Raw genomic sequence first — 26088 nt, 5'->3', positions numbered from 1 at the left:
GGAGCTCGTTCAAAGAGCATCTGATGCTGCTGCCATCTTGGCCATGCTCATTTGTCTTTCCACTCATGAGTCTCACATCATTTAGCATGAAGTTCTTGTTAGATTATTGTAAGATATCAATTTGTCCAGCCAGTATTATTTGTAAGAGACTACATTGTTTTGCTGAATTGACTGATTCATTTTTGTAGACACTGGGTGATTTATTTGGTAAGGGTCTTCTGGTTACAATGGTGGAGTATATTGTTAAAGATAAAGGTTTTCTAGCTTGACTAAAGGTGAGCCATGGGGTCAAAGTGTTTTGCTTTTGGAATACTTGTTCCAATTTGACTGCATCTTGATATGAATTGAAATGTGAAACCGTTCATCCTTCCCCTAAATTGGAATAGTTGGAGCTTACTGAGATTTGGTGATGCTTCTCTTTATATATACTATGAACTTGGTTGACTTCTCCGTGCAAAGATGGGGAACAGAAAGAGTAACACAGAAATAGAGTATGGTATTGTGAGACTAATCATCATTTTGATGGTACCCAATCACCCCACCATAACAGATTTAGAGACAACTAGAATGTCGTACCTTCTTCAACCGCATGGAATACTTTCTTTGGCTTTAGACTGCAGGAGGTACAATTAATCCGAAGGAAAAAATCCGTAAACGTGGGGTCATAAAGGTCTTTTTTTTTAGGAGGTTTGACACTGAGGTTTGTGGGCTACTGTTTGCATACATTGAAAGCTTGTATTCTAGTTGTTTCTCTAAATGCTATCTTTTGTACGTTCCGATTCTTTGAATCAGGGGTTCTACAATGAGGTTGTAGAGAATGGGCCTACGGTCTGGTTTGTCAAGTACCTCTTTCGAGGTGGGATCCTGTGGACAATTTGCCTTTGATACACACACTGGCATTTGGGTCTCCATATAAGAGTTTAATAACTGTAATGCATTTTCTCAGTAATTCTTGACATTCCCTAATGCTTGGAACAAGTTAATCGGCGTTTTCTGTCTTTCCTTTAACTTCTTGTGGCTATGAAAAAAGTAAGTTATGTCCTCGCCCCTGCTTCACCCACTACTGTTGCATAGATTTAAGTGCTAAATCATTGAAAGTAGTGACAAAGAAAAACAGATAAACATGCTTAGATCTCCCACCCTTTTTAAACAGAGATGCCTGTGAGAATATGAATTATTTGTGCTTTTCAATTACACTGTGAATAAAGGTTTCAAGAATTTTGGGACAACACGGATTAGATTTGAGCCTCCGGCATCAGGAATATTAATGTGGTAATGGGAGGCTGTGATCGATTCCCTGCGGCTGTCTGTACCTCACACTACAAATTGCTTGTCGGTATGTGAACAATGGATTACAACTATTTTTGCAGTTTCAAAGACCTGATACTTTTCATTGTGGCTCAAGATTAGGTGGGGATGCTCCTGTAACGCCCTTTCTGTAAATGAATCATAATGAGCATAATCCTTTTTTGCAAGTATGAAAAACAGTTTAGTACATGACAAGCCATTTTTATGCGGTCAGAAGCTCTTGGAATTTGCAAGACACAACGGTTTAGTACTACAAAAATATTTTTCAAATTCCGGGTCCCTAGCACCTGACGATTTAAAGAAAAAAGGCGTTGTCTATTAAAGCAATATGTCAGATTTAGCTTCAAATCAACAGAATTGTACCCATTACCACATTAGTCAGCATTTCCTACGGATAACCTCATACTTCCAAACTGTTAATGTTTATATCAATAAAGTTTGAGTTCAAAAGAAGCAAGCTTGCTGGGAGTAGTGCCAGTGTAATACATTTTCTCAGTAATCCCTGCCACTCTATAGTGCCTGGAACAGGTAAATCAACATTTTGTGTCTTTCCTCTCCTCTCTAGACCCTATGAGAGAAAAAGGAAGTTGTGTTCTCACTTCCGCTTCCCCCATTACCTTTGCATCCATCCAAGTGCTAGATCATTGAAAGGAGAGATACAAACAGATAAAACATGCTTATGTTTAAATCTCCCACTCTCTCTTAAAGAGACAGTCCTACGAGATTATGCATTTTTGTGCTTCTAGATAAAGGTCTCCAGCACTTCTGAAAAACACTGATAAGATTTATTTGATATGGGATTTTACATACCCTTATGCAGATGACAAAAACAATGTTTTTTGCGGAACACTTGTATCAGAAGAAAGTATGGTGAAAAATTAGAGGGTGGACATTTGGAGGGGTCCCACAGAAAGTGTAGTTGATGTTGCCTTGAACACAGATTAACAGGACGTTCCAATGCCAGTAAGCAGCTATGGTCTATTGCAGTGAATGCTCCACAATTCACACTTTGATTAAAAGAACACAGCCCCATATCCTTCACCACTAGGTAAAGATGCTGTGCACAACTTCACAAGTCAAATTGCTAGAAATTTCAGCAGTCTTCAATGTGACTTTTCATAATTGGATGACCATTTTATCCTGGCACGCTGGAATTTATTAGCAATGTTACACTCTCATCCTAAAAGATAAATGTGAGGTCATTGCTTGAGAAAAGAATAAATAATCGTCTTCCCATAAGTAACTGGGCCAAACTCAACAGCACTGCCCATTTACCACCAGGATCGCTTTGTATGCCCAAGGTCAGCTGTAGAGTCTGCAGTGCAAAACCTGGCTGTGTGCACCTGTACCAGCAGCTGCTCTTCTAAGTACGGTGGGCTCCAGCACAAGACCCGTCCTCCTCGACCAGGACTGCTTCAGTAGATGTAAGGGAAGATTCTGTAGGGCACACGTCGACAGTATTCCTGCCAGGCAAGCCCGTACTTCCGCATGCACTGGTGCTCATCCCGAGCCTCACGGTGGACCAGCAGCACCGTAAAGTATAAGACGTAGAAGTAAGGCAGTATGTGTGTTAGACCTGCAGCGTAAAAACATTGATGTAAGAAGCCCAGTACTTAAAAGTGCCTCCTGATTAATTCACAAAGCAACTTGTATGCTCAGTCCTTTATGTAAAAACACAATATAGTGTCAAAATGAACAGACAGAAAGTGAGACACAGTGACAATTAGTAGCAAAGAAAAATAGGTTTCTAAACTAGAGTAATGGAAACTCCTATGATAAGTGGCTTACATATTCCTAATCTGGAGTACATTATTTTGGCCTTCACCACATTTTTCTTCCCTAAATATATAAATGAGCTGATTTCTCTCAGCCACCATGATGCCAAGAACCACTGGAGATTTTCCATACTCTCACAGAAATTCTATTTTCAAACACATTATTTGCCTGTATAAAAGTAAGCTTTTCTCTTCTATGTTTGAAATCAGATCCTGATCTGGGACTTGCTGGGTTATGTGGTGTTAGATGCATTTTGGCTTTAAACAAACCTCTGTAAAAAATTACTTTATCCATGACTCTGACTATCTTTGCTTTACTGGATGCTTTGTTCTAGAGATAACATCCCACACTCTGCAGATGTTGGCTACTACCAATCAACTCAACATTACAATTTTGAAACTGCTTTCTACTGAAGATTTCAGTTTCTATGTATTTGTCTCCATTGATCAAATACTGCCTGGCATATTGTCCTTTTCCTGGTTATTTCTGTCTTGTCGTGTTTTTGTTCTTCTGTAGCTTTCAACATTGTGTCCTTAATGTTGGAAGGCATTTGGCCTCCCATGTTATCTGCATGTCCGAGTCTATCCGGTCTTCATCCTTTTTTGTAGCTTTCTATTTATGCCTGCCTTGCTTGTCACAACTGGTTATCATCCTTCCCCTTGTTCCCGAAACCTCCACGTAACCTTTGTTTTGATTGAAGCAGGTTCCTTTAGTCTAGCTGTGTCACACTTTGCCATACTTGTGCTGTGTTTTTGGTGTGTGTTTTTCTGCTCGAGCTGCAGTCCCGAGTTTTAGAATTTGTCTTCTGCTGAAGTCAAATTTTCACTTGCTAATGTAAGTGTTTTTTTCATTAGAAAAAAGGGGGAAAAATAAATTTTAAACTTACCTTACCCGCAGCTGCCTCTCCTCCATCCTTTTTGCCACAACTCATGAGCAGGAAGCACCCAGGCTTCTAGACTCCTCTAGCCAATAACAATGCCTGTGCATGTTCTCCACCCAGGCTGTGCATTACAGCTGGTGGAGAACATACAAAGTGCACATGACTGTTTGGCCGGCCCAAGATGGCCAGCCAATCCATCATGCGCACTTGGACAGTGCCTACCACTCCTCCCCTGCTCTGTGGGCAGCCCTGTCTTGCATCTACAGAGCCGCTAGGGAAAAATAAAATGTTAGTACATGGCGTTATCATTTTATTTTTCTTGTGGGGCGACGATCCTCCGCCTTAGAGGAGGAGCCACCCCTGGTAGCTAGTCTCATTTGAGAATCAAGGTTCAGTGAAGATCTTAATTGCAGTAGCCTCCTTAGTTTTAAGCCATCCTTCATCTGATTTTGGCTACTTCTGGTTACAACTTGAAGAATCCAAAGTCACTTCAGTGGGTCACTTGCATAAATATTTTATTTAATTGCATTTAAGTAGTGCTTACTATTTTAGAAATGACGCTGAAGTACTTTAGAGCAGGTAGAATGTTATTCCAAAACGTAAGCTTAGTGGTTAGTTCAGTGGTTATTGGTTATTGTCTAGGTGTTCAGCAGTAAAAGTGTTCTGCTGAATTGTGACCAGTGAGTTTCTTCTGTATTTGTAATAGACGCTGTAACCTCTAGAGCAGTATGTACATATGCTTGTCACTATATTATTTCTGTTTCTCGGTCTACAGATGTACTGCTTAAGCCAGTTTGCCATGCCTTACCCTTGATTTTTGCTCCTATTGCATTGATATGAGACACTAAAATGCATCTCTAAGAATTTCATTATGTACTACGGTATCGGTTTTAGATGTGTTGTGCCAGTAAAGCTTTGAAAGCCTTCCTGGGAGGAGGAAATTAGGTTTACTGTGGTCATATTGGATGGGAATGTATTGTAAATACCAGTACAAATATCATTGCATTTATGCATCGGTGCCCTTTCTTACAGATATGTTGTTGTAAACCTCAGGCAGTGGAGTCACACTCTTTTGAGAACTCACCACAGGGCAGGGACCAGGCGAGTGCCATGATAAGATCCCCCAAGTAGTTTGGGTGCCGAACAATGCCCCACCAGCCCGACACAAGAAGGCGCTTCCCTGTCGCAGTTGGAATGGTCTCGAGTCCTGTGAGTAAAATGAGAGGAGACAGTCATGCAAACTTTAGTAGTGTCTAATTATTTCTACCAAGCTATGACAATCTAATGCGTTAGTTTTTTTAAACATTTCATTTAATTTATAATTCGAAGTTATCAAACAAAATGTTAAATGAAGCAATTGCCACAGAGTTACACTTGCCCTCATATCTCCTTCCCACCCCTCCACCATCACCTCCAGCTGCCACCTACAAGTCCAGGATGATGGGGCAATGTCCCTCCAAGTCCGAGTGATGCCTCAGTCTAATGCACTTAGGGCTGAGTGTCTTCCCTTCACCCCCGGGCTCTATCCGGGTCTTGTCTGTCCAACATTAGACATAATAATCTAGGTCCCCAGTAGCCCATTCTCCCTATACTCTGTTGTATTTTTGGGTACCTCTAACCTCATATATCAACTTTTATCTGCACAATTCCATTCCCTCCACCCATTCTTGTAGTTTTGGACAGGTTGTGCTACCTCATTTCGGAGCAGATCCTCTCTTCTCTACCATATATCCTAGATTAATCAGCAGTTTATTGTAGTATGTTGCATCAGAGTCTGTCCAAATACCCAACAATGCCGTTGGTGCTGTCAATGCTATAGGCAACCCTGTGGCTTCCCCTAAGGTATGTGCCGCTCCCGCCCAGAAGGGTCATATTTTCGGGTATTTACACAAAGTATGAATGAACGAACCTTGTTTACCACAGTGACTGAGGCATAGGCCACCTTGGGCTCTGCCTAGTCAATGTAGGAGTACGCCGGTGTAGTAAATTATGTGCAGGATTTTTAATTGTAATGGCTTTAATGGCTACTTCCCTTGGACATTTTAATGAGTCTCCCCCAGTCGTCATCCTCCAGCTGACTTACATCCCTCTGCCATCTTTTCCTCGGCTGTGCCAACGCTCTCTGTGTATTACTCATTAGCATAGCGTAAGTAAGGGAGATAGCTCTTTTGGTCATATGCCCGTCCTATAGTCTATATTCCAGTTGGGGGTACTCCTTTGTCTCTTCCCCCTTGGGGATCTTGACATGCAGGACGTTTCTTAGTTGCAAATATTTAAATATTTATGTGTCAGCCATATCGTATTCAGCATGTAAGTGGGTGAATGGTACTATTCCATTTGCGTCCCTTACATCTTTTAGTACGGTGTGTCAGATCGGATCCTATTGTTTAAAGCCTGGGAGATTTGGTACCAGGTGTAGTCTCGTGCCCACCCACAGGCAAGTTTTAGATGTAAATCTCTTTTCCCATACCATTTCTGTAGTCAATTTGCACCAAGTAGATGCTACTGAAATCATAGCCAGCGGGGCATCCGGCAGCGTCTGCCCTCCGTATAGTATATGGTGGTATCCTTTCTGTGTAGAGAACAACGAGAGAGCTAGGGAAGAGTGGGGTGCGTCCGTATCCCCTGTTCTTGTGTCAGTTTTATCAACGGTGGACGAACCCAACGATGTGTGGTACGATCACTGTAAGACAGTGTTTGGGAACCCACTAGGTAAGTTAAAAGACCCCTTACACACCAACCTGGTTGGTGTCATGCTTCATCATTGGGGTCCCAACCGGGTGGCCGAATGCCCCCCGGTTGTGCTACGACGCCTGACTACAGCGAACTGGGGTGGTGCAAGAGTGTGATGTCGTGAAGATTAAAAATATCTCTGAGAGTCCTTGCCGTTGGGAGTTAATTGCTGGCGGCTCAGGATATAATAAAAACAAGATATGTGATGCAACTATGAAAGAAATTATTATCTAATAGTTGTTAGTGTTGTAGGTCTACATGTTTCAGCTCTCATGGAGAAGTATGGAGCTTTCGTCAGGACCAGTGAGATGAGTGAGTGGCAAAGTGAAAAGTGCCACGTGATAAGTGAAAAAGTTAAAAAGGTTGTTTACCTACACACTCGCTAAGGTGTGTGGACCCAGTGTCTGCGAACTTGCGGACACCGCAGCGAAAAAGACCTGTGGGAGGAAAAAGACAGCACAAGAACATGTATAAAACTGACTCATGGGTGCCGAATATATCAGCAACTATAAAATGCAATCTTAGGTGCTGTGATGGAACAAACCTATCTGTAAGAGGATCGTACCTGTGGCAACACACAAACTGTGATAGTGTTGCATGCTGCTAAGCGTATGGTTTGTCGAGGGCAAATCAATTAAAGGTGCTAGGAAGACGCAAGCCTTTCTGTTAACTTTATAAACCAAGTGGTTGCAATCAAGACAAGACAAACAGTGAAAACAGTTGGTGGTGCAATCTTTGCACGTAAGATGCCTAGTGAGTGAGAGGCATCAGGCGAGTAGGTAGTAGTACCGTGAGGCCTCAGAATGATTATAATAGAGGTGTGTCACAGTGAGAAACCCAGTGAGCGCATTAAGGTCAGGGCTGGCTGGGGCCGTGAGGCAGAGCGCGTTGCTAACTAAGTCTGGGTTTGTGATATTAAAAGAAGGGGAGGGGGATTGCTATGCCCCTGTGCACAGCACTAAGGAAGAGGAGAGAGTAAAATAATTACACTATAGCTGAGTGAGATCGCTGCTCAGGATACGGGAGGAGTGCGCTCCTCACGCAAATTCTGTGAGGAGAAAAGTAACGAGCATGAGAGGCACAGCATGGAAAGCCTGTGCAATCCACAGAAAAAGGCGCGCGTCACCTTACTTGATCGAAGAGCTGCACCCGCCTGGCACCTATTGGGCTCTCCCATGGTCCTGGATGGTGTTGGACCCGTTGTGGAGGGAGGTTAAGTAGTACTGAGCTCCATAAGGTACGTGCAGGCTGGCCGGTGGGCGTGAGCGGGGAAGCGGTGACCGCGCATGTGCAGAGGAGAAGTGTTGGCCTTTCGCGCATGCGTGAATAAGTCACGTGCGCATTAGAGATGGAAGAGTGTGCTGCGCATGTGTGGGAGGTAGAGTGTCCACCCTACACACGCGCGTGCACAGTGAGATATGCAGAGCAAAAATGGCAAGTGGCCAATAAAAGGAAAATGTGCGAAACGGACCGCTGGGCATAAGGAGGACCGGTGCAGATGCGTGTGTAGAGACCAATGGTTAAAGACTGCAAATAAGCCGGATAAATAAATAAAGGGCAAAATTAGGATTTTCTGAGACTATTCCAGGGGATATTATCGTTTAAGCCGGTGATATGGCTGGACAGACGATATATCCACCTCTGTTCTTGTTCCAAGAGGCGGTTCTGGATGTTGGGTAGGTTATGGTCTAAAGCTTCCAGGACGACCCATCTCATGTCATTGGTCGTATGGCCTTTTTCCAGAAAGTGGTTAGTCATTTTTGTGGTGTTTTTCTTGCAGCGTATCGTGCTGCGGTGTTCACAGATCCTGGTTTTAATTTTGCGGGTGGTCATACCGATGTAGATGAGGTTACATGGGCAAATGATCCGGTACACATCATGTTCTGTGTTACAGTTGGTGTGCTTGCGTAGTTCCCATGTTTTTCCAGGTTCTAAGTTGAGGTGTTTGGTCGTCTCAGTGATGTGGCAGACGCTGCAGCTGCCGCAAGGAAAATGTCCTTTAATGCTTGGCAGGCCCCAGGAATTTAGGACAGTGTTCATAGGTCTGGGAGGGAGAGTGGGTCTGGTAGATACAATGGTGTCCTTGATGGATTTGGCTCTTTTGTTCGAGAGGAGGGGAGGTTCCCAACTAAGGTTGCCTGTGTTCAAGATTTTCCGTTTCGCACATTCTCCTTTTATTGGCCACTTGCCATTTTTGCTCTGCATATCTCACTGCGCACGCGGGGGTGTAGGGTGGACACTCTACCACCCACACATGCGCGGCACACTCTTCCATCTCTAATGCGCACGTGACTTATTCACGCATGCGCGAAAGGCCAACACTTCTCCTCTGCAATGCGCGGTCACCGCTTCCCCACCCACGCCCACCGGCCAGCCTGCACATACCTTATGGAGCTCAGTACTACTTAACCTCCCTCCACAACGGGTCCCACACCATCCGGGACCACGGGAGACCCCAATATGTGCCAGGCGGGTGCAGCTCTTCGATCAAGTAAGGTGACGCGCGCCTTTTTCTGTGGATTGCAAAGGCTTTCCACGCTGTGCCTCTCATGCTCGTTACTTTTCTCCTCACAGAATTTGCGTGAGGAGCGCACTCCTCCCGTATCCTGAGCAGCGATCTCACTCAGCCATAGTGTAATTATTTTACTCTCTCCTCTTCCTTAGCGCTGCACACAGGGGCATAGCAACCCCCCTCCCCTTCTTTTAATATCACAAACCCAGACTTAGTTAGCAACGCGCTCTGCCTCATGGCCCCAGCCAGCCCTGACCTTAATGCGCTCACTGGGTTTCTCACTGTGACACACCTCTATTATTATCATTCTGAGGCCTCACGGTACTACTACCTACTCGACTGATGCCTCTCACTCACTAGGCATCTTACGTGCAAAGATTGCACCACCATCTGTTTTCACTGTTTGTCTTGTCTTGATTGCAACCACTTGGTTTATAAAGTTAACAGAGAGGCTTGCGTCTTCCTAGCACCTTTAATTGATTTGCCCTCGACAAACCATACGCTTAGCAGCATGCAACACTATCACAGTTTGTGTGTTGCCACAGGTACGATCCTCTTACAGATAGGTTTGTTCCATCACAGCACCTAAGATTGCATTTTATAGTTGCTGATATATTCGGCACCCATGGGTCAGTTTTATACATGTTCTTGTGCTGTCTTTTTCCTCCCACAGGTCTTTTTAGCTGCGGTGTCCGCAAGTTCGCAGACACTGGGTCCACACACCTTAGCGAGTGTGTAGGTAAACAACCTTTTTAACTTTTTCACTTATCACGTGATACTTTTCACTTTGCCACTCACTCATCTCACTGGTCCTGACGAAAGCGCCATACTTCTCCATGAGAGTTGAAACATGTAGACCTACAACACTAACAACTATTAGATAATAATTTCTTTCGTAGTTGCATCACATATCTTGTTTTTATTATATCCTGAGCCGCCAGCAATAAACTCCCAACGGCAAGGACTCTCAGAGATATTTTTAATCTTCACGACATCACACTCTTGCACCACCCCAGCTCGCTGTAGTCAGGCGTCGTAGCACAACCGGGGGGCATTCGGCCACCCGGTTGGGACCCCAATGATGAAGCATGACACCAACCAGGTTGGTGTGTGAGGGGTCTTTTAACTTACCTAGTGGATTCCCAAATAATGTCTTACAGTGATCGTAACACACATCGTTGGGTTCGTCCACCATTGATAAAACTGGTATCCTTTCTGTACCAATCTCTCCCAGTCCAATATATATGCTGGATCCTCAAGAGGGCATACGCCCACCTGTTCACTATGTATACCTGTGCTGCCTTATAGTACCTACAGATTTTCTGTAGTGCCATGCCCCTCCTCATACACCGATCTTTGCAGTGTAAGAGGGCAATTCGTGCCAGGCCATCCAGCTCGAGAGTGACCACAGGAGTCTGTTTGTTGACTGGAAGAAAGCATTATGGATGGCATTTGGACTATTTTACAATATGTGGGTACATCTGGGTAGTGCTATCATTTTGAATTGTGCTGCTTTACCAATAAGAAAAAACGGCAGGGAACTCCAGAGTCTTATATCCCTCGCAAGTCTCTGTAGGAGTGGGAACAGGTTGTCCTTGTGCGGTAAAGTGTTGAGTTTCCACCTTCAGAGGCAAAGGCAACTTGTCTCCGGCCAACCAGCCACCCACCGGAGATCAGAGATTTCTCCCAATATATCCCCAGACCAAAGTATGCTCCATAGATATTGAATTCCTCCCCAAAATATTCCAGTTAGGCCTCTGGTTCCACGATACACAGCAAAATATCAGTCTTTCCATGATTCACTCCAATGCCATCTCAATATATTGGCATTAACCTGTATCTGTTCTGCTAGGGCTTCTTCGTTTATGGTGATTAAAATTGGTGATAGGAGGCATCCTTGTCTCGTGCCCTTTTGGATTGGGAAGTGCCAGGACAGGATTCCATTCACCTTAAGTCGGGCTCTAGGGTTTATATAAAAGAGTCATATTCATTTCAGAAATTTGGTTATGAATCTCATTTTCTCTTCATAATGGCAAACAGAAATGGCTACTCTATCAAACTGAATGTCTTATTCGCGTCCAGGGGCGCGATTGCCAGAAGGATCGCTAATTTGTCAGCTATTGCAATGTTATTATATAGGTAGGTGTTAGAGATTGAGTTTAGTCGACCTACGTGGTATAAACCCATTCTGGTCTGGGTGCACCAGATCACCATGTAGTCTGTTTGTCAAAGCCTTCACCAACACTTTTGTGTCTGCATTAAGAAGGGATACTGGTCTAAGAGTCCCATCTATCCCAAGGCTTGCCTGCTTTCTGAATAAATAAAATGGTGGCTGTGCACATGTCTCTCGGTAGCTCCCCTTCTTGATACGCTGCTGTATGCATATCATGCAGTGGGCCCGCTATCTTTCCTGACAGTCTTTTACAAATTTCAGCCAGAAGCACATTAGGCCCAAGGTCCTTCCTAAAGGTAGCTGCATAATTGCAATTGTTATTTTGTCTTGCGTTAGCACGCTCTCTAATTCTAGGACAGCCGTCTACAAGGGTAGGTTCTCACAAATCGTTTAAGGTCTTGCCCTGTAATTGTCAAATGGGTGGCAGACTCACATGGTCGATTAAACAAAGTTCTAGTGAAAAGCCCTTTTTCCTAATTATTCTAAAAGTGCAAATCTGACACAATCTCCAGCTGGCTCTGGCTTCCCCATGATGTGAAGGTATAACCAGTTCTTCTCAGATCACCAACCTACCAGTACTTCTCAAAATAAGACTTGCATTTGGAGATATCAGTTACAGGACATATCTCTTTATTCTTCTGCTGGGACAGCTATTCCTGTCAAACAACATTACTGATACTTAAAAACGTGGTAATTGTTGGCCAGTCCAACAATCAAGGTATCACAGGCCAAATTGTAATGAGAAAGGGAAGCTGCTCAGGGCTGCACAGGTAAGAAGCTATTTCAAAACAAAGGTGGCATCCATTATTATCCATTGTTCTACAAAACTCTGGGGCAGATTTATTAACATTTTGCGCCGAGTTCGTAGAAACAGTCGCAAAGTGATGAACTGGGTTTTTGCTGGAAAGCAGCCCTTAAGTAAAGTACCTCGAGTGGAACATGGACATTCTCATGCAACCACTCAGGGATTTTGATGCAAAGACTTATCTATTAAAAAAGCCAGACATGGATTTATGTAAAAAAATTAACACCTCCTCGAGACCGACATTAAGTTGGAGAAAAGGTATTTCTCCAACTTTACATGTGTATAATACTACAGTTCACATATACAAACTTGAAAAATTTGAAACTACGTGTAAGCATATTATTTTATTACAGGAAGGGCGACCTCTCAATATAAAACCTATGCTAGACATCACGCCCACACCCTGGCACCTCAGTCCAAGGGTGTGTGTGTGGTGCAAGGAAGCCTATAATGAGCCAGCGTATGGGGCGAGGGATACAGCGCTATATCTTAGTGAATATGGTGCTGTTCTGCTCTCATGTAATGCAGCACAGCAACTTGGTTGCTAGGCTGAGTTGCATGCAAAAATAGTAAATCTACCCTAGAGTTTTTATGCAGACATAATTCATAGGTATTCCACAGAAACAGCACAAAAAATCAACACTTCAAAATACACACTACTAATAAACACAGTAAGACTTGAGTTCTAAGTTTGTGGTATTAGTGAATTTCGATTATTATTATTTTAATGTCAGGTTTCTGGACTCAGACCAATGCAAAGCAGACAGGCCCGGACAAACAGAAGTGAGGTCAAAAAGACATTCATGGTATTTGAAGAAATTATACATTTAACAAGCAAACAAGGAAGGACTGTTAATTACAGGTAGTAAGTAAAGGGGCAAGAGGCTTTGTATAATGCAAGAAAAATCTCCTGTATCACTGATATTTCTTAATATTGGTGCATCCTATTGCAGTGGATTGTACACGTTTCCAGCTCTTGGATAGTGCATGCAAGTCGGGACACAATTTATTTCCTCAATGAGTTTAAATTCCCATATCATTATTCATGCATGCTAAACAAAAATAGAGTTTTGATGTTTCCATCAGGAAATACATTGAAGTACTCACCAGCCACCCTGGGATCATTCGGGTTTCTCCGGAACGTGTTTTTCTGCGAGTTAGCTCCACGGAAGATGATGTAACCTAATGCTGGGAGAAATGAAAAGGAATTTGCTTATTGGTGTTAGCGTGTCTAAGAAAATACACACACACAAGATCATTGGTGACCGAAGAAATTCTATGCGATATGTCACAACGGTACATATCTGTTTCTTCATAAGCACTTCATACGGAACAGATCACGATGTCTACTTCCGTTTCATTATTAATCGTCCCTTGGTTTTCTGGTGGTATTTAGGTTTTTGGTTTAAAACCTTCAAATAAGTCTGAACTTCAGCTTCAACCAACACTTTCATCCCGGTCTGTATTTGTACAGCGACTACAGTAGGCATGTTATAGCCCCTTTTTCTCAGTTTACTGTCTTCTCTACCTCAAAACATGTTTGCGAAGAATCCAGTGATTGCTGCATATCATGCCTGAAGCCAAGGTACGGCGATCCTGTTGTATGCACATCAATGCTTATGAAGAAATTACATGTTTGACACTGCATTATTCTAGCAAATAATTCCTTTAATCTGTTAGGAAAAGGAATTGGTCATTCTGAAATTATCCTCCAAAAACCTATAAAATAAAAGTGTATGAGCAGAAAGTGACTGGAACATTAAAAATCATACTTGCGAAATCAGGGGTTCATGTTGCTACATCAGTTAAGCCACAGAGGCAGAAGAATTTACTGAAAGCTGGACGGAAATATATTTTATTATTAAGTGGCATAAGTGGAATTGGGACTGGGTAGTCTTGATATTCAGCAACACTGGCACTGTGTGGCACAGTGGGCAGCTGCTAAGAAAACTCTAGGCTGCTGTACCTATTTTTTGTTTTTTTACAGTTTTTAAGTGTGGGATAATATAGACAGATATTCTAAAACCTTCCTTCAGGATCAGCTACCTTTTAGTGCATCCCGATGTTTAATGCTTCAGATCATATAGTATGGCATCCCTGTCGAAACTAAAATATCCTGTTTCTGCTTCCTTTGTCCTCTTGGTGCCGAAGACACCTGGGTTCTGGTAATGAACAGGACTGTTGATGGATATGTATAAGCCTCAAAAAGGGATTGTCATAGAACTGCTACTCAGCAACTCTGTTTTCAGGTTTACAATTGCTGCTTCACTCTAGAGAAATAGATGGTTGTGTTATGGCTCACTATGGCCCATAACTTATTGTTTTACATGCATTCAAGAATATCACTTCAACTCGCCATCTCGCAGTGGTGCACTCCTGTGGCTACATAGGCAAGCTAAATAAACCTAAAAGTGTTTTTCTGCTAATTTTGTTTTAAATTATTTACATTACCCAAGAGCTGCCAGATAGAAGGACCAGGGAGGACATTCGTTTTTACGTCCATAGTTGGAAAATGGCAGTCCAGTACCTAAGCAGCAATCCTGATCTCTGTAGCAAAATAAATGCTTTCCTCTGTTGGTGGTCAGGAGAGGAAACCGACTCAGTATTGGTCGAGGTATTCAGCTCATTAGCATCCTGTAGGCCCATGTACCAGTTGTCATCATAAAGTGAGGCAAACTCTTCCACATCCCCACAACTGTAATCTTCATAACATTGCTCTGGTCTGAGTCGGAGTCGAAAAGTTGGTGTAATGTTTGTGTAAGGATGTGTGACAATGAAATGGAGTCTGACTCAGATAGACTCAAAAGAGGTCGCAGCACATCAAGATAGTGAAAGCCCTAGAGATGGTCGAAATGGCTCTAGCTCGGAGTCGGACACCACAATGGGTTGTGGTTCTTTCTCCGTCGTCAGTGGTGTTGGTGCGGGTGTCAACACACCAGAGACTAGTGTGGATTTCAGTGCCACTCTCAATGCCGATACAGAACTCAAAACAGGCTCAAGTAACCCAAATGGCACCAGTGGTGACCCGACTGGGATTCCCTGTCGATCTTTGCGACCAGAAGGTGCGCCAGAAGGAGCTTGAAGTGTGCCAACATTCTGCAGCCTGGCCTCTCGGAAGTTTGACCTGCTGCGAGGTCGCTGATGGACCTGGGAACTCGGGTGTAATCAACAAGGATGGAATCAGCTCCTTAGGGGGAACGGGAGCATGACCAGGAGACACGGTGTGCCCTCGCACCTTTTCTGGAGAATGAGAGTGGCGAGAAAGAGCAGAGTCTTATCTAGAATCCTTGTGCTTTTTTTGATCACTTACCTGCAGACTTCAACCATGAGGAAAATCTGTCTCAGGAACAACTTCAGGAGCTAAAGCGGGAGTCGGTCTTCGCTTCAGACTTTGACCTAGAACGGGACCAGCGCCGAACCTTCTAATGTTCTGCCACATTGAGCTTCACACTCTTTAATGGTTTTGGTATTCATCTGGGCACAGTCGTCATAGGCGTTGGCGTCATGTGATGACCCCGAGCACCAGATGCACACCTCATGGGGATCTGTCAGAGGCATCTGCTTGTGAATCTCCCTACAAGATTTTATCCCAGTCATTTTAGGGGCTGACATCCCTTGCACACTGGAAAAAGCTCGGAAGAAAATCTTTTCACAGAGTGAAGAAAAAGAGAAGTTGAGCTCTGGATCCATGTCTGAAGGCAAGGAAAGAAATGAACAGACGTCCGGAAGTTAGGAGCACTGCTTCTGAGTTTTCCAGATCCAGTCTGGCATCTGCGATTAGGACTATCCATCAGAAATTCTGTTCATAAAAATGTGGTAAATTAGCTTCTGGCCTTAATTGTTATTTCTTGTTGGTAGAGAAAGCATGTCAGATCTTTCAAATATTTTCTCAACAGCTGGTCCTTCGAAAAGAAAAGTGGTTATTATTTTATTGGTGATGCAGAGTGTCATTTACCATTGAGACAGATGATCCCGACAGCTGCAGCAGTTGACAGCTCACATGGATGGTTGACCAGAAAGTAGGCCTGCAGGCTATATGTGAAGGGCACCCATGTGAGGTCCCCAAAGGCTAGCATGAAGCCAAATCCGTCATTGACAATGTCCATCGTAGTTAGGATGGCCTCCTGTTGAGGAAGGAGAAATGCTATTACATTTTCCACCTTTTGTGGAGTTTGAGGTAAATTCTTGATATGGTTAATCTGTATGTAGTTGTGGAATGCAGCAAGAATCCTACACATTTTATTGCAACAGTTGTGTTAGGAGGGATGTCGATTGGCAGGCAAACCCTTACATGCATTCTTATATTTTTTGTCATTGATATGTGACTAGCATTAATATTACAAAGGTGTTAAAATGCTGAAGTGAAAATGCGCTCATCTATAAATGTAAAGAAGTCACAATGTTTATGGATTACTCCATTGATAAAAATCAAATTTCAAAATACAAATATTAGTTGTGTTAGTTCACACACATGATATTCCACTAGGGTGGTGCCTGAGCAAAGATTATGTTAGTTTACCAGTCCTATAACTCAATGAACATGTAAATCCAAAAGCCAGTACATCTAATAATTTGTTTGTTGTATTCTGATGAGCAGAGTCCGAAGGTTCACTGGCAATCGGCACTCCAAAAAAGTGGCTCAACTCAAACTATAAACCAATGTAAAAAATCAATGAGAAAATCTATATGGTTTTATTGATTTCCTACCCATTGTATTTCATTTCTTGGTAAACAACCACAATTCATTCATGCTAATCCCACAAGTTCATGTTTCAATATTATTCATGATCGATCGCTCATAATCCACTTGTCATGACAATTTGTCAAATGTCTCAGTTTCCCTTATACCCCTATGCATTTCGGACCTCTCCGGTACTTCATCTGGAGGACACTATCTATAGTACAAACAAAATCAAACCAAAATAAAGAATAATTTTCGCTTTAGCTGCATTGATCAAATCATAAAACGATCCAGTGTTGTGTTGTGCATTATAACACTTGTCTGCGCCTAAATCCCTTGTCTCGGTTTACCAAATACAGTGCTAAGGAATTTTACAAGTTATTCAATGCGTTCACTTATATCACTTCCAGTTGCTGACAGATGACTTGTTGTGCTGCACAACATAACATAACAGTATGATTTTGATACCGGCATTTCCTTCTCCTAAAGCAAAAACCAAAGGAAATGATGGACGGAGTGTTGAACATTGCAAGCACTCACCCCCAGTCAACTGATCTGGGTTTAATCCATCACCATTCTTTAGCCCACTCAGCCACCCCAGTTCAGACATGGCCATATGCAAATCAGTCTGACCCTGTGCCTCATGGGACCAGTCCAGCCCGAACTGCCAAGCCATGTCTTCCCTGGACCGGAAACAAGCTTCCTAGGACCGGTTTCTGGCATTTCAGCCGTCTTCAGCCAGGCTTGCTTGAATCCAGTGGCAAAGTGAGCAAGGGACTCACGTCTGAGCATACCCTGCCAACTTATGGCGAACAAAGCAAAAACCAAAGGAAATGATGGACGGAGTGTTGAACATTGCAAGCACTCACCCCAGTTCGGGCTGGACTGTTCCCATGAGGCACAGGGTCAGACTGATTTGCATATGGCCATGTCTGAACTGGGGTGGCAGAGTGGGCTAAAGAACGGTGATGGATCAAACCCAGATCTGTTGACTGGGTGTGAGTGTTTGATTGGTTCTGATGCTCCGTCCATCACCACCCCCTTTTGTACCGCTTTGTTCGCCATAAGTTGGCAGGGTATCCTCAGACGTGAGTCCCTTGCTCACTTTGCCACTGGATTCAAGCAAGCCTGGCTGAAGACGGCTGAAATGCCAGAAACCGGTCCTAGGAAGCTTGTTTCCGGTCCAGGGAAGGCATGGCTTGGCAGTTCGGGCTGGACTGTTCCCATGAGGCACAGGGTCAGACTGATTTGCATATGGCCATGTCTGAACTGGGGTGGCAGAGTGGGCTAAAGAACGGTGATGGATCAAACCCAGATCTGTTGACTGGGTGTGAGTGTTTGATTGGTTCTGATGCTCCGTCCATCACCACCCCCTTTTGTACCATTTCCTTCTCCTAACCAGTCAACGCCGATTCAAATAGGCCTTCTAATTCTTCACTAACTGCCATATGTGCTTACAAGGAACTCCAGCTAAGACTTTTCTCTTGAACTGTTCATTGTTGAAAAAAAAAAAACCAAGAGAAGCATGAATGGGAAAAATTCAGAGTACCTCCCTGTGCCTGTGACCTGCTTGCTGGAAAAATTAAATGCCCTTAGAAAATGACTATATTAAGTAGCATTAGAATAGTACATGGATGGCGTCCCCCTCTTGCACCATACTGTCATCAAATGCACTACTTTTGTGGGCAAAAACATATTTTTTTAAACAATGTAAATGCATAACAATGAAATCAATTGCATAAAAATAAAAATGTAGTGAGCACAGGATGAAAAGAAAAACAGTGGAAGCAGGGGGCAGATGGAGAGCATTGGAAAAGGAATTAGAGAGAGGAAGAGGTTAAAAGAGTGGAAGCAAAGGGAGCGAAATGAGGGAGACATTCTGGAGGAAAAGCACAAAAACAGGAGAAGATAACAATGGCACTCAGGTAAATTGCACCAACAAGTAAATTACCATCAGCAAATGTACCTATCTATAAAACAGGTTGAGAAGTAATACAAGAAAGTAACACTCAACCATGTAAGGAAACTGCACACAGAACATGGCATGGCTTGATGAATAAAGGCACTATCCATCCTTAGCCGCAATAGCATAATTATAAAAAACTGTTTATGAGTCAGTGGACAGAATGATTAGATGATCTAATGCACCCGATAGTCAGTCTGCAGACTGCAACTGGAGAGGGCCTTGTCGCCACAGGCCAAAGTCATGGAATGACCTTTCGGAGACCAAATGCTTCTGAAGTAATGCCAATATGGGCTTGCGGGGTCACCACCACCACAAAAAGGTAACCATAGTGAGGCGGCCTCATCTGAGAATGGATGCACACTGAGAAGATCGCTTACCTCATTCCAGAGAGCGTCCAAGATATAGAGGAGTTGGAAGGCATTAACTAACATCATAGCGAGCGATGGGACACCCCTCAGCTCCATTTCCTTCATATGCATGGCCAGGTTTATCAGAGCCTAAGGAGAGAACAGATTGTAGAACATATGTCACAAGCATATCACCTACCTTTGTGCAAACCCTTTCCTTTTTTAAATAGACCTCTTTTAGTGCATACTAAGCTGGGGAAACAGAGGTCTTAATTTTGTGCATACACCATGCATCCCATACTGCGGTTGCCAGTCTTGACCCCGTTTTTTTGGGTCACCCCAGGGGTTATGTTACGAGTTTGCAGTTTTCTGGATGGTGCATGAAAAAATGTAATATCAAGTGCAAACTCTATGCAACATTGAGTCCTCTAAGATCCAGTCTGCGAGTATCAACATGAAGCCGGGAAAAGAGCTAGATTGAGGTGCAGGATTTTGGGCTCACTTTTAGGAATTCTACATTATGCAACACTACAACATTTAACCTAGAAAACACCAATGAACAATGCTCTGTCACATACATGAAGCACATAGCTCTCATCTGAAAACTGATTTTAGTTGCCCTGCGCGTTCATTTTCTTGAGAAAGACCACAGCATACAACCATCTGACAGCAGTGTTTTTCTAATGCAAAACACATTTTTAGACAACTTAAAGCAGAATTGTTTTGTTCAATACTCAGTCTCACAACCAATTTAAAGGGTCCTGTGCACTCTCAGTAGCTTATGTACCGCACCACTGTTGACTCATAACACCAGACTATTAAAAAACACAATTTCCGACATAAAAATATGAACTCAAACAACTCCATGAACAGGGGGTAATCATTTAGGCAGAACCAATATGCCTGAGGTTAATACTGCTTTTAATTCATGGTCTTTTCTTAGGCTAACTGCTGTTTTTCAGAATTAATTGCGAATCTGGTAAAAAATAAATGCAAGGCTATGATATGCATCGAGCTGTAATCCCTAAACCTCCCTTCCAGTCAGTGAGCCGTATGAAAAGTAGGCACAGCAGTGGGGTAAAATGAGTGAGGAAGAGAATGTGGGCAATTGAAGTGAGGGATTACCTAACTCAAAACAATACTGTCATCCCTTCCTCATGCCCCTCAGCTCCCTCCCCCAAAACTCATGAAACGTTGGGCTTCTGGCCCCAAGAAATACATTGGCAGGACAGTCAGCCTTAGCATTTACTAAAGCATGCTGCTCTCACATGGACGACTGTATGGGCTGATGGAGATAGTGCTTGCAAATGTACAAAACATGCCTGACATGTCTTGCTACTCATCCAGATGCAACAAGTGGGACACTGGCAGACAAGAGGGTGAAGCTGAGGGAGCGCAAGTAGACTCAAAATAACATTTTTAGAAAGGGGCAGTACCACCGATGGAAAGGTCATGCTTCAGCTCTCTTGCCAAAAGTGTGTAAAAGCACCTTTTTGAAGGGGATTCTTATAGCCTGGTGGTGCCTCACGTTCTGTTTTCTATGGTCAGTGACGGTGGAATCATTACTAAATACCCTCTATCACCTACCCAGCCAATAAGACCAGGCCGCAGCTCACAGAAATACTTGAGGTCAAATTTTCCCAGCCGGGGGTTCAGCTCATGCCCGATGAAGAAGTCGTACACAGGGTTACCTATCAGGTCAAAAAGAAGTGTAATTAATCATTACGGAATAAATGTTTTCAATCTTTGTAGCCCTATTAGGCCATAACTAAATCAAGCACTGTCAGTTGGTATCATAGTTCAGGCTCTGTTCAGACATAGCTTATCTGTAGAATAACTGTCAGTGGACACTGTGTAGTCAGATTTGTGTGAAAATAAAGAATTCTTTATTGAAGTGATATAATAATGCATACAAAATGAAAAAAAGTCATTGTCATTTTATATTAAGTTGCAAATCAAGACAAACAAAGAATACGATAATGACAAAAACATGTCTTTTAACTTTAACGTTTACTGAACACAATAGCTGCTTATTCTATCATACCTACTTCTGTATCTCTTCTTCTTCTTCTTCTCCCCCCCCTCAGACTGGTGCCTCTCCCTTTAGACCCACTGTTGGACTTGGCCCTTCTGGCAAGTTCAGCCCCAAAACTGTTTGCATTTGTCCTAGCCTTTCCCTATGTTGTGTAAGTGGTTTTAGGTCTCTAGGCGCTTTTACACTGTGTCCCAGTGGAAAGTGCATGCGCTCTGTGTATGTTTTAGTGAGACTGACCTGCCCTCCCATAGGAATGCATGGGGGATCTGAGTGACCGTGTTAAGTCCTAATGTGAGAGGAGTGCAGGGTCGAGTTTGGTATGTGCGAACTCGTGAGATTGAATGCTGCGCGATGATGTGTGCGGCGTTACTGTGTCTAGTGTAGAAGTGCCACTTCTAGAAGCTGGCATGTCTGTGTAATAAATGTGAAGTGACTGTCTGGCTTGTGATTGGCTGGTGTGCCTGGCTCCAGGAGTCAGGATGGGTCTGCCCCGGTGGTGAATGGAGAGATCTGCATGTTGATGGCAGGGAGGAGTACACCTGGGACCTGAATAGGGCTGGGCTTTCCCTCCACAATGCTGGCTCAACCCCCTGTGGTGCGTCTGATATCCCTGGCCTGTCCTGTGAATAGGGAGAGGGGCTGAGCAAAACAAAGTGCTCAGGAACCAGTTGCATCTGGTTCGCCCCTTCCCTGCACCTTTGGAGAGAAAGGATTGTGTGTATAAAAGAGGGGCTGTGACCCCATGAAAATGTTCTTGTTCTTGGACTAGAAACTATCAGGGGCGTGCTGCTGCTGGGGCTCAGGGGAAGGCTTGCCTCCCTGGGCCCTGCCTGCCCCTGGATGCCTGGAGGACTTCTTTTTGGGGACCCTTCTGCCCTCAAATCTCTACAGGAACTTTCTGCTGGATTTACTCCTTATCCTACAGGACCTTTTGCTGTACTGGCGCCTTGTGAGCGCTTTTATTTAAATTTGACCAAGAGGTGAAGAGAGAGGAGCATGTGGGCCTGGCAGCGCTGAGCTGCGTCCCCTTCTGAGGGAATCCCGACGAAATGTAAATAGAACAGTATGTGTTGCGTTAGCCATCCCTGGACACGTGTTTCGATACTGTTCTATTTACATTTCGTGGCACAGGCGTACCCGCCGTCGCCACTACATTTCCCACAGTCCTTTGGGGCAACTTGCTGGTGTGACGAGCAGTGTGCGACCTACTTTTCCACAATTTAAACGGCTTCCTTGAGCTAACGGGCTGACGAGCCTTGAGTCTGCACCTGCGCGCCAGGATAGGTACTTGACCTGCTTTTAATTACATTTTGGCAGTCCACACGGCACCCCCTTACACTGACCTGCTCCCTGCTGACGAGAGGCAACTACCTCGAAACACGTGTCCAGGGATGGCTAACGCAACACATACTGTTCTATTTACATTTCGTGGCATAGGCGTACCCGCCGTCGCCACTACATTTCCCACAGTCCTTTGGGGCAACTTGCTGGTGTGACGAGCAGTGTGCGACCTACTTTTCCACAATTTAAACGGCTTCCTTGAGCTAACGGGCTGACGAGCCTTGAGTCTGCACCTGCGCGCCAGGAGAGGTACTTGACCTGCTTTTAATTACATTTTGGCAGTCCACACGGCACCCCCTTACACTGACCTGCTCCCTGCTGACAAGAGGCAACTACCTCGAAACACGTGTCCAGGGATGGCTAACGCAACACATACTGTTCTATTTACATTTCGTGGCATAGGCGTACCCGCCGTCGCCACTACATTTCCCACAGTCCTTTGGGGCAACTTGCTGGTGTGACGAGCAGTGTGCGACCTACTTTTCCACAATTTAAACGGCTTCCTTGAGCTAACGGGCTGACGAGCCTTGAGTCTGCACCTGCGCGCCAGGAGAGGTACTTGACCTGCTTTTAATTACATTTTGGCAGTCCACACGGCACCCCCTTACACTGACCTGCTCCCTGCTGACGAGAGGCAACTACCTCGAAACACGTGTCCAGGGATGGCTAACGCAACACATACTGTTCTATTTACATTTCGTGGCATAGGCGTACCCGCCGTCGCCACTACATTTCCCACAGTCCTTTGGGGCAACTTGCTGGTGTGACGAGCAGTGTGCGACCTACTTTTCCACAATTTAAACGGCTTCCTTGAGCTAACGGGCTGACGAGCCTTGAGTCTGCACCTGCGCGCCAGGAGAGGTACTTGACCTGCTTTTAATTACATTTTGGCAGTCCACACGGCACCCCCTTACACTGACCTGCTCCCTGCTGACGAGAGGCAACTACCTCGAAACACGTGTCCAGGGATGGCTAACGCAACACATACTGTTCTATTTACATTTCGTGGCATAGGCGTACCCGCCGTCGCCACTACATTTCCCACAGTCCTTTGGGGCAACTTGCTGGTGTGACGAGCAGTGTGCGACCTACTTTTCCACAATAAATCACATGCATGTTTGCCTTAATCTCCATTGTATTTCTCCAAAATGCCACACCTCATTTCATAGATCAGAACCTCTCTTTGTTTAAACCATACACTGCAATCTAACAATAACTAATTTCCTGTAGTCTGTCTCTTGATTCCATCAATCATTTGTATAAACTCACATTTTCCCCACCAATGATCACATCTAAACCAGTCAATTAGATTTACCGCAATGAAACAGGAATGAACGAACTATGTTTTTCATTGAGAGAACAGAACTAATCCTGCTAACCAACAATAAATAACCACTGGATTAAACATTAACCTTGGGTTCCAGAGTGATGGGTTTTCTGGTATAAAGCATTTCAACTCCTCATCTGGGGTAGTAAGCACTATATAAATGCAGTTACAATATAAGACATCTACCTCGACTCCTACCTCTCCATCTATGCCATCTACACTTTCACACTTACCTCTACCTACAAGTCTATCTATCCCTCTATACTTAACAGTAGGCAGCATCCTTATTGGACCATACTCGTATCTCATCACATGATGGGATCCCTTACATCCTTCTTATTATCATTGGAGGGGGAATAAGGTACACTCGCACGGGTGTTTTGCTTAAAGAGACATCCAGTCTGAGGTGGTTCATAAACTTATTATGAGCATGTCAAAATAGTTGTCTGCTTCAGGTTTCATTGCATGTTTCATAATCTTTTATTAATGTATTACTACCCTATTAGAACTACTGCGCAATCAACGTATCATGTCAACTAAATCAACTAAAATCAGTTTCCTTTTTAGGACCTAAAGCTAATATTCGGTCACAACCCAATTTGATTGCATGCATGTTATTTAACAGCTTCTATGCCACTGGTATTGCTTTTTAAGTCTCGCCTAGGCAGCGCTTGCGCGGTCTCTTCGAGACATGCTGTATTCAGGTATGGACTTTAAGCTCCGCCCATCTTTTCAATTGGCTCCTGTTACTGTCCTTTGTAAATGGTGGCTTTTGATTTGTGAATAGGCTTAATAGTTCCTCCTTAAAACCTACTTTTCTCCTGTTGTAACCTCCCAGGAGGACTGCCCCGTTACATGTGTTGTTACTCGGGGTGTTTTAGTTACAGTCTGTGAGCACAATTTTCGTGAAATGACTTCTGCCTGCTGTTGCAGGACATGCTCAGTTTACTTAGCTTGAGCAGCTTCATTTGCCTGCCCACTTAATATCCCTGTGGCATCAGCCGTCCACCCACACAACACTGCTTGCCCACCCCCACCACCCCTCCGACATCACTGCTTTTAAAATTAGTATATTTTAGTGCGGCCAAGAGGAAGATTAAGTTATTCGCCCAGATTCACTGGATGTTCAGCTAACGCCGAGGCTCGAACATGGATCTCCAGAGTCAGCAACTCTGACTGCTGCACCACATCCTGTAACTCTGCGGATCCATGCTGCAGTCTCCCTTTGTTCGCTTCAAAGGTGCTGCCATGACATCAGGGGACTTGATTTTTATGCACTTTTTATGGTTTTTATTTACACTCCTTAAAAATAGTTAAGAGTGGCTTTGTGCATTCAATTTGGCAATATTTGGCCTTTGAAGATGGCGGTCGTTGTGGGCCGCTCTTATTGTAGCATTCAGATGACAAGCCCAGCGTCATATCGCCATGTTGTTCCTGAAGTAGTTCCATGACCTCTATGTTTGTGTCTGCGTAGCCACCTTTTTGTGGGCCTGCCTGCACAGGAGGCGTCTTTTAAAAGGGAGAAATTTGTGGAATTTAGCCCTTTGTTTACTGGAGCTAGTAATGGTATTGGGGAAACTCATATGATTATGTTTTATCATGACAAATTTACTTAGTCAACTTGTTTTGCAATGTAGACATATTATTTTTAACAATCACCTATTTATTAAATAATTATTTTGCGGGGTAGTGGATTATTGCTGCTTGATAAATGATTGCATTTCCACCATTTAGCATCAAGAACAATTTCCGAATTCTTGTATACTGTATAAATTGTATTTTATTTTTCAGGGGCTGCTACTGGTCTTTTAAAAGGCTGTTTTTATTAATTCCTTTTTAAAGACTGATTATTTTGTATCTGTATACTTTTATAATCTAGGTTTATTAATTAGATCGAATAAAGTTGATTGGATTGGATAAGCCCAGCATCACGTCCTTTGCACGGAGATCACGTGCCCTGATGCGATATTACCATCCTACGGCTACTCTCTAAATACAAATAGAGTGAGTATATTTGATTAATCTGGCACCTCACTTTATTAGTTTTTTTGTTATCCCCTTGCATGTAAGGAGATTTAATTACTCCGTGATAATTCTGGTTTGTTTATTTTTACTCTCATGATGAGCCAGGAGTAGCCAGAGAAGATAAATCAATGCACTTATATGAAATTTGCACATTTCAGTATCAACGTTGTGCATATCTT

General features: G+C 43.6%; 1 protein-coding gene across 2 annotated transcripts in view; it reads right to left on the bottom strand.

Annotated features, from left to right (window-relative positions):
- Positions 1–2074: 2074 nt before the first annotated feature.
- TM7SF2 (transmembrane 7 superfamily member 2) overlaps positions 2075–26088 on the bottom strand; it is a 109230-nt gene continuing 85216 nt past the window's right edge. For both annotated transcript variants that reach the window (XM_085625461.1, XM_085625462.1), the window contains exons 6-11: positions 20769–20872; positions 19212–19331; positions 16143–16311; positions 13295–13375; positions 5049–5171; positions 2075–2884 (exon numbers count right to left, since the gene is read on the bottom strand). In XM_085625461.1, the coding sequence (XP_085481587.1) occupies positions 2724–2884; positions 5049–5171; positions 13295–13375; positions 16143–16311; positions 19212–19331; positions 20769–20872 (758 nt within the window). In that variant the 3' untranslated portion in view covers positions 2075–2723. The remainder of the gene's footprint in view (positions 2885–5048; positions 5172–13294; positions 13376–16142; positions 16312–19211; positions 19332–20768; positions 20873–26088) is intronic.

The sequence above is a fragment of the Triturus cristatus genome, chromosome 9, assembly GCF_964204655.1.
Source record: "Triturus cristatus chromosome 9, aTriCri1.1, whole genome shotgun sequence".
In the NCBI taxonomy this organism is placed as follows: domain Eukaryota; kingdom Metazoa; phylum Chordata; class Amphibia; order Caudata; family Salamandridae; genus Triturus; species Triturus cristatus.
This window is presented reverse-complemented; position numbering and strand designations above follow the sequence as displayed.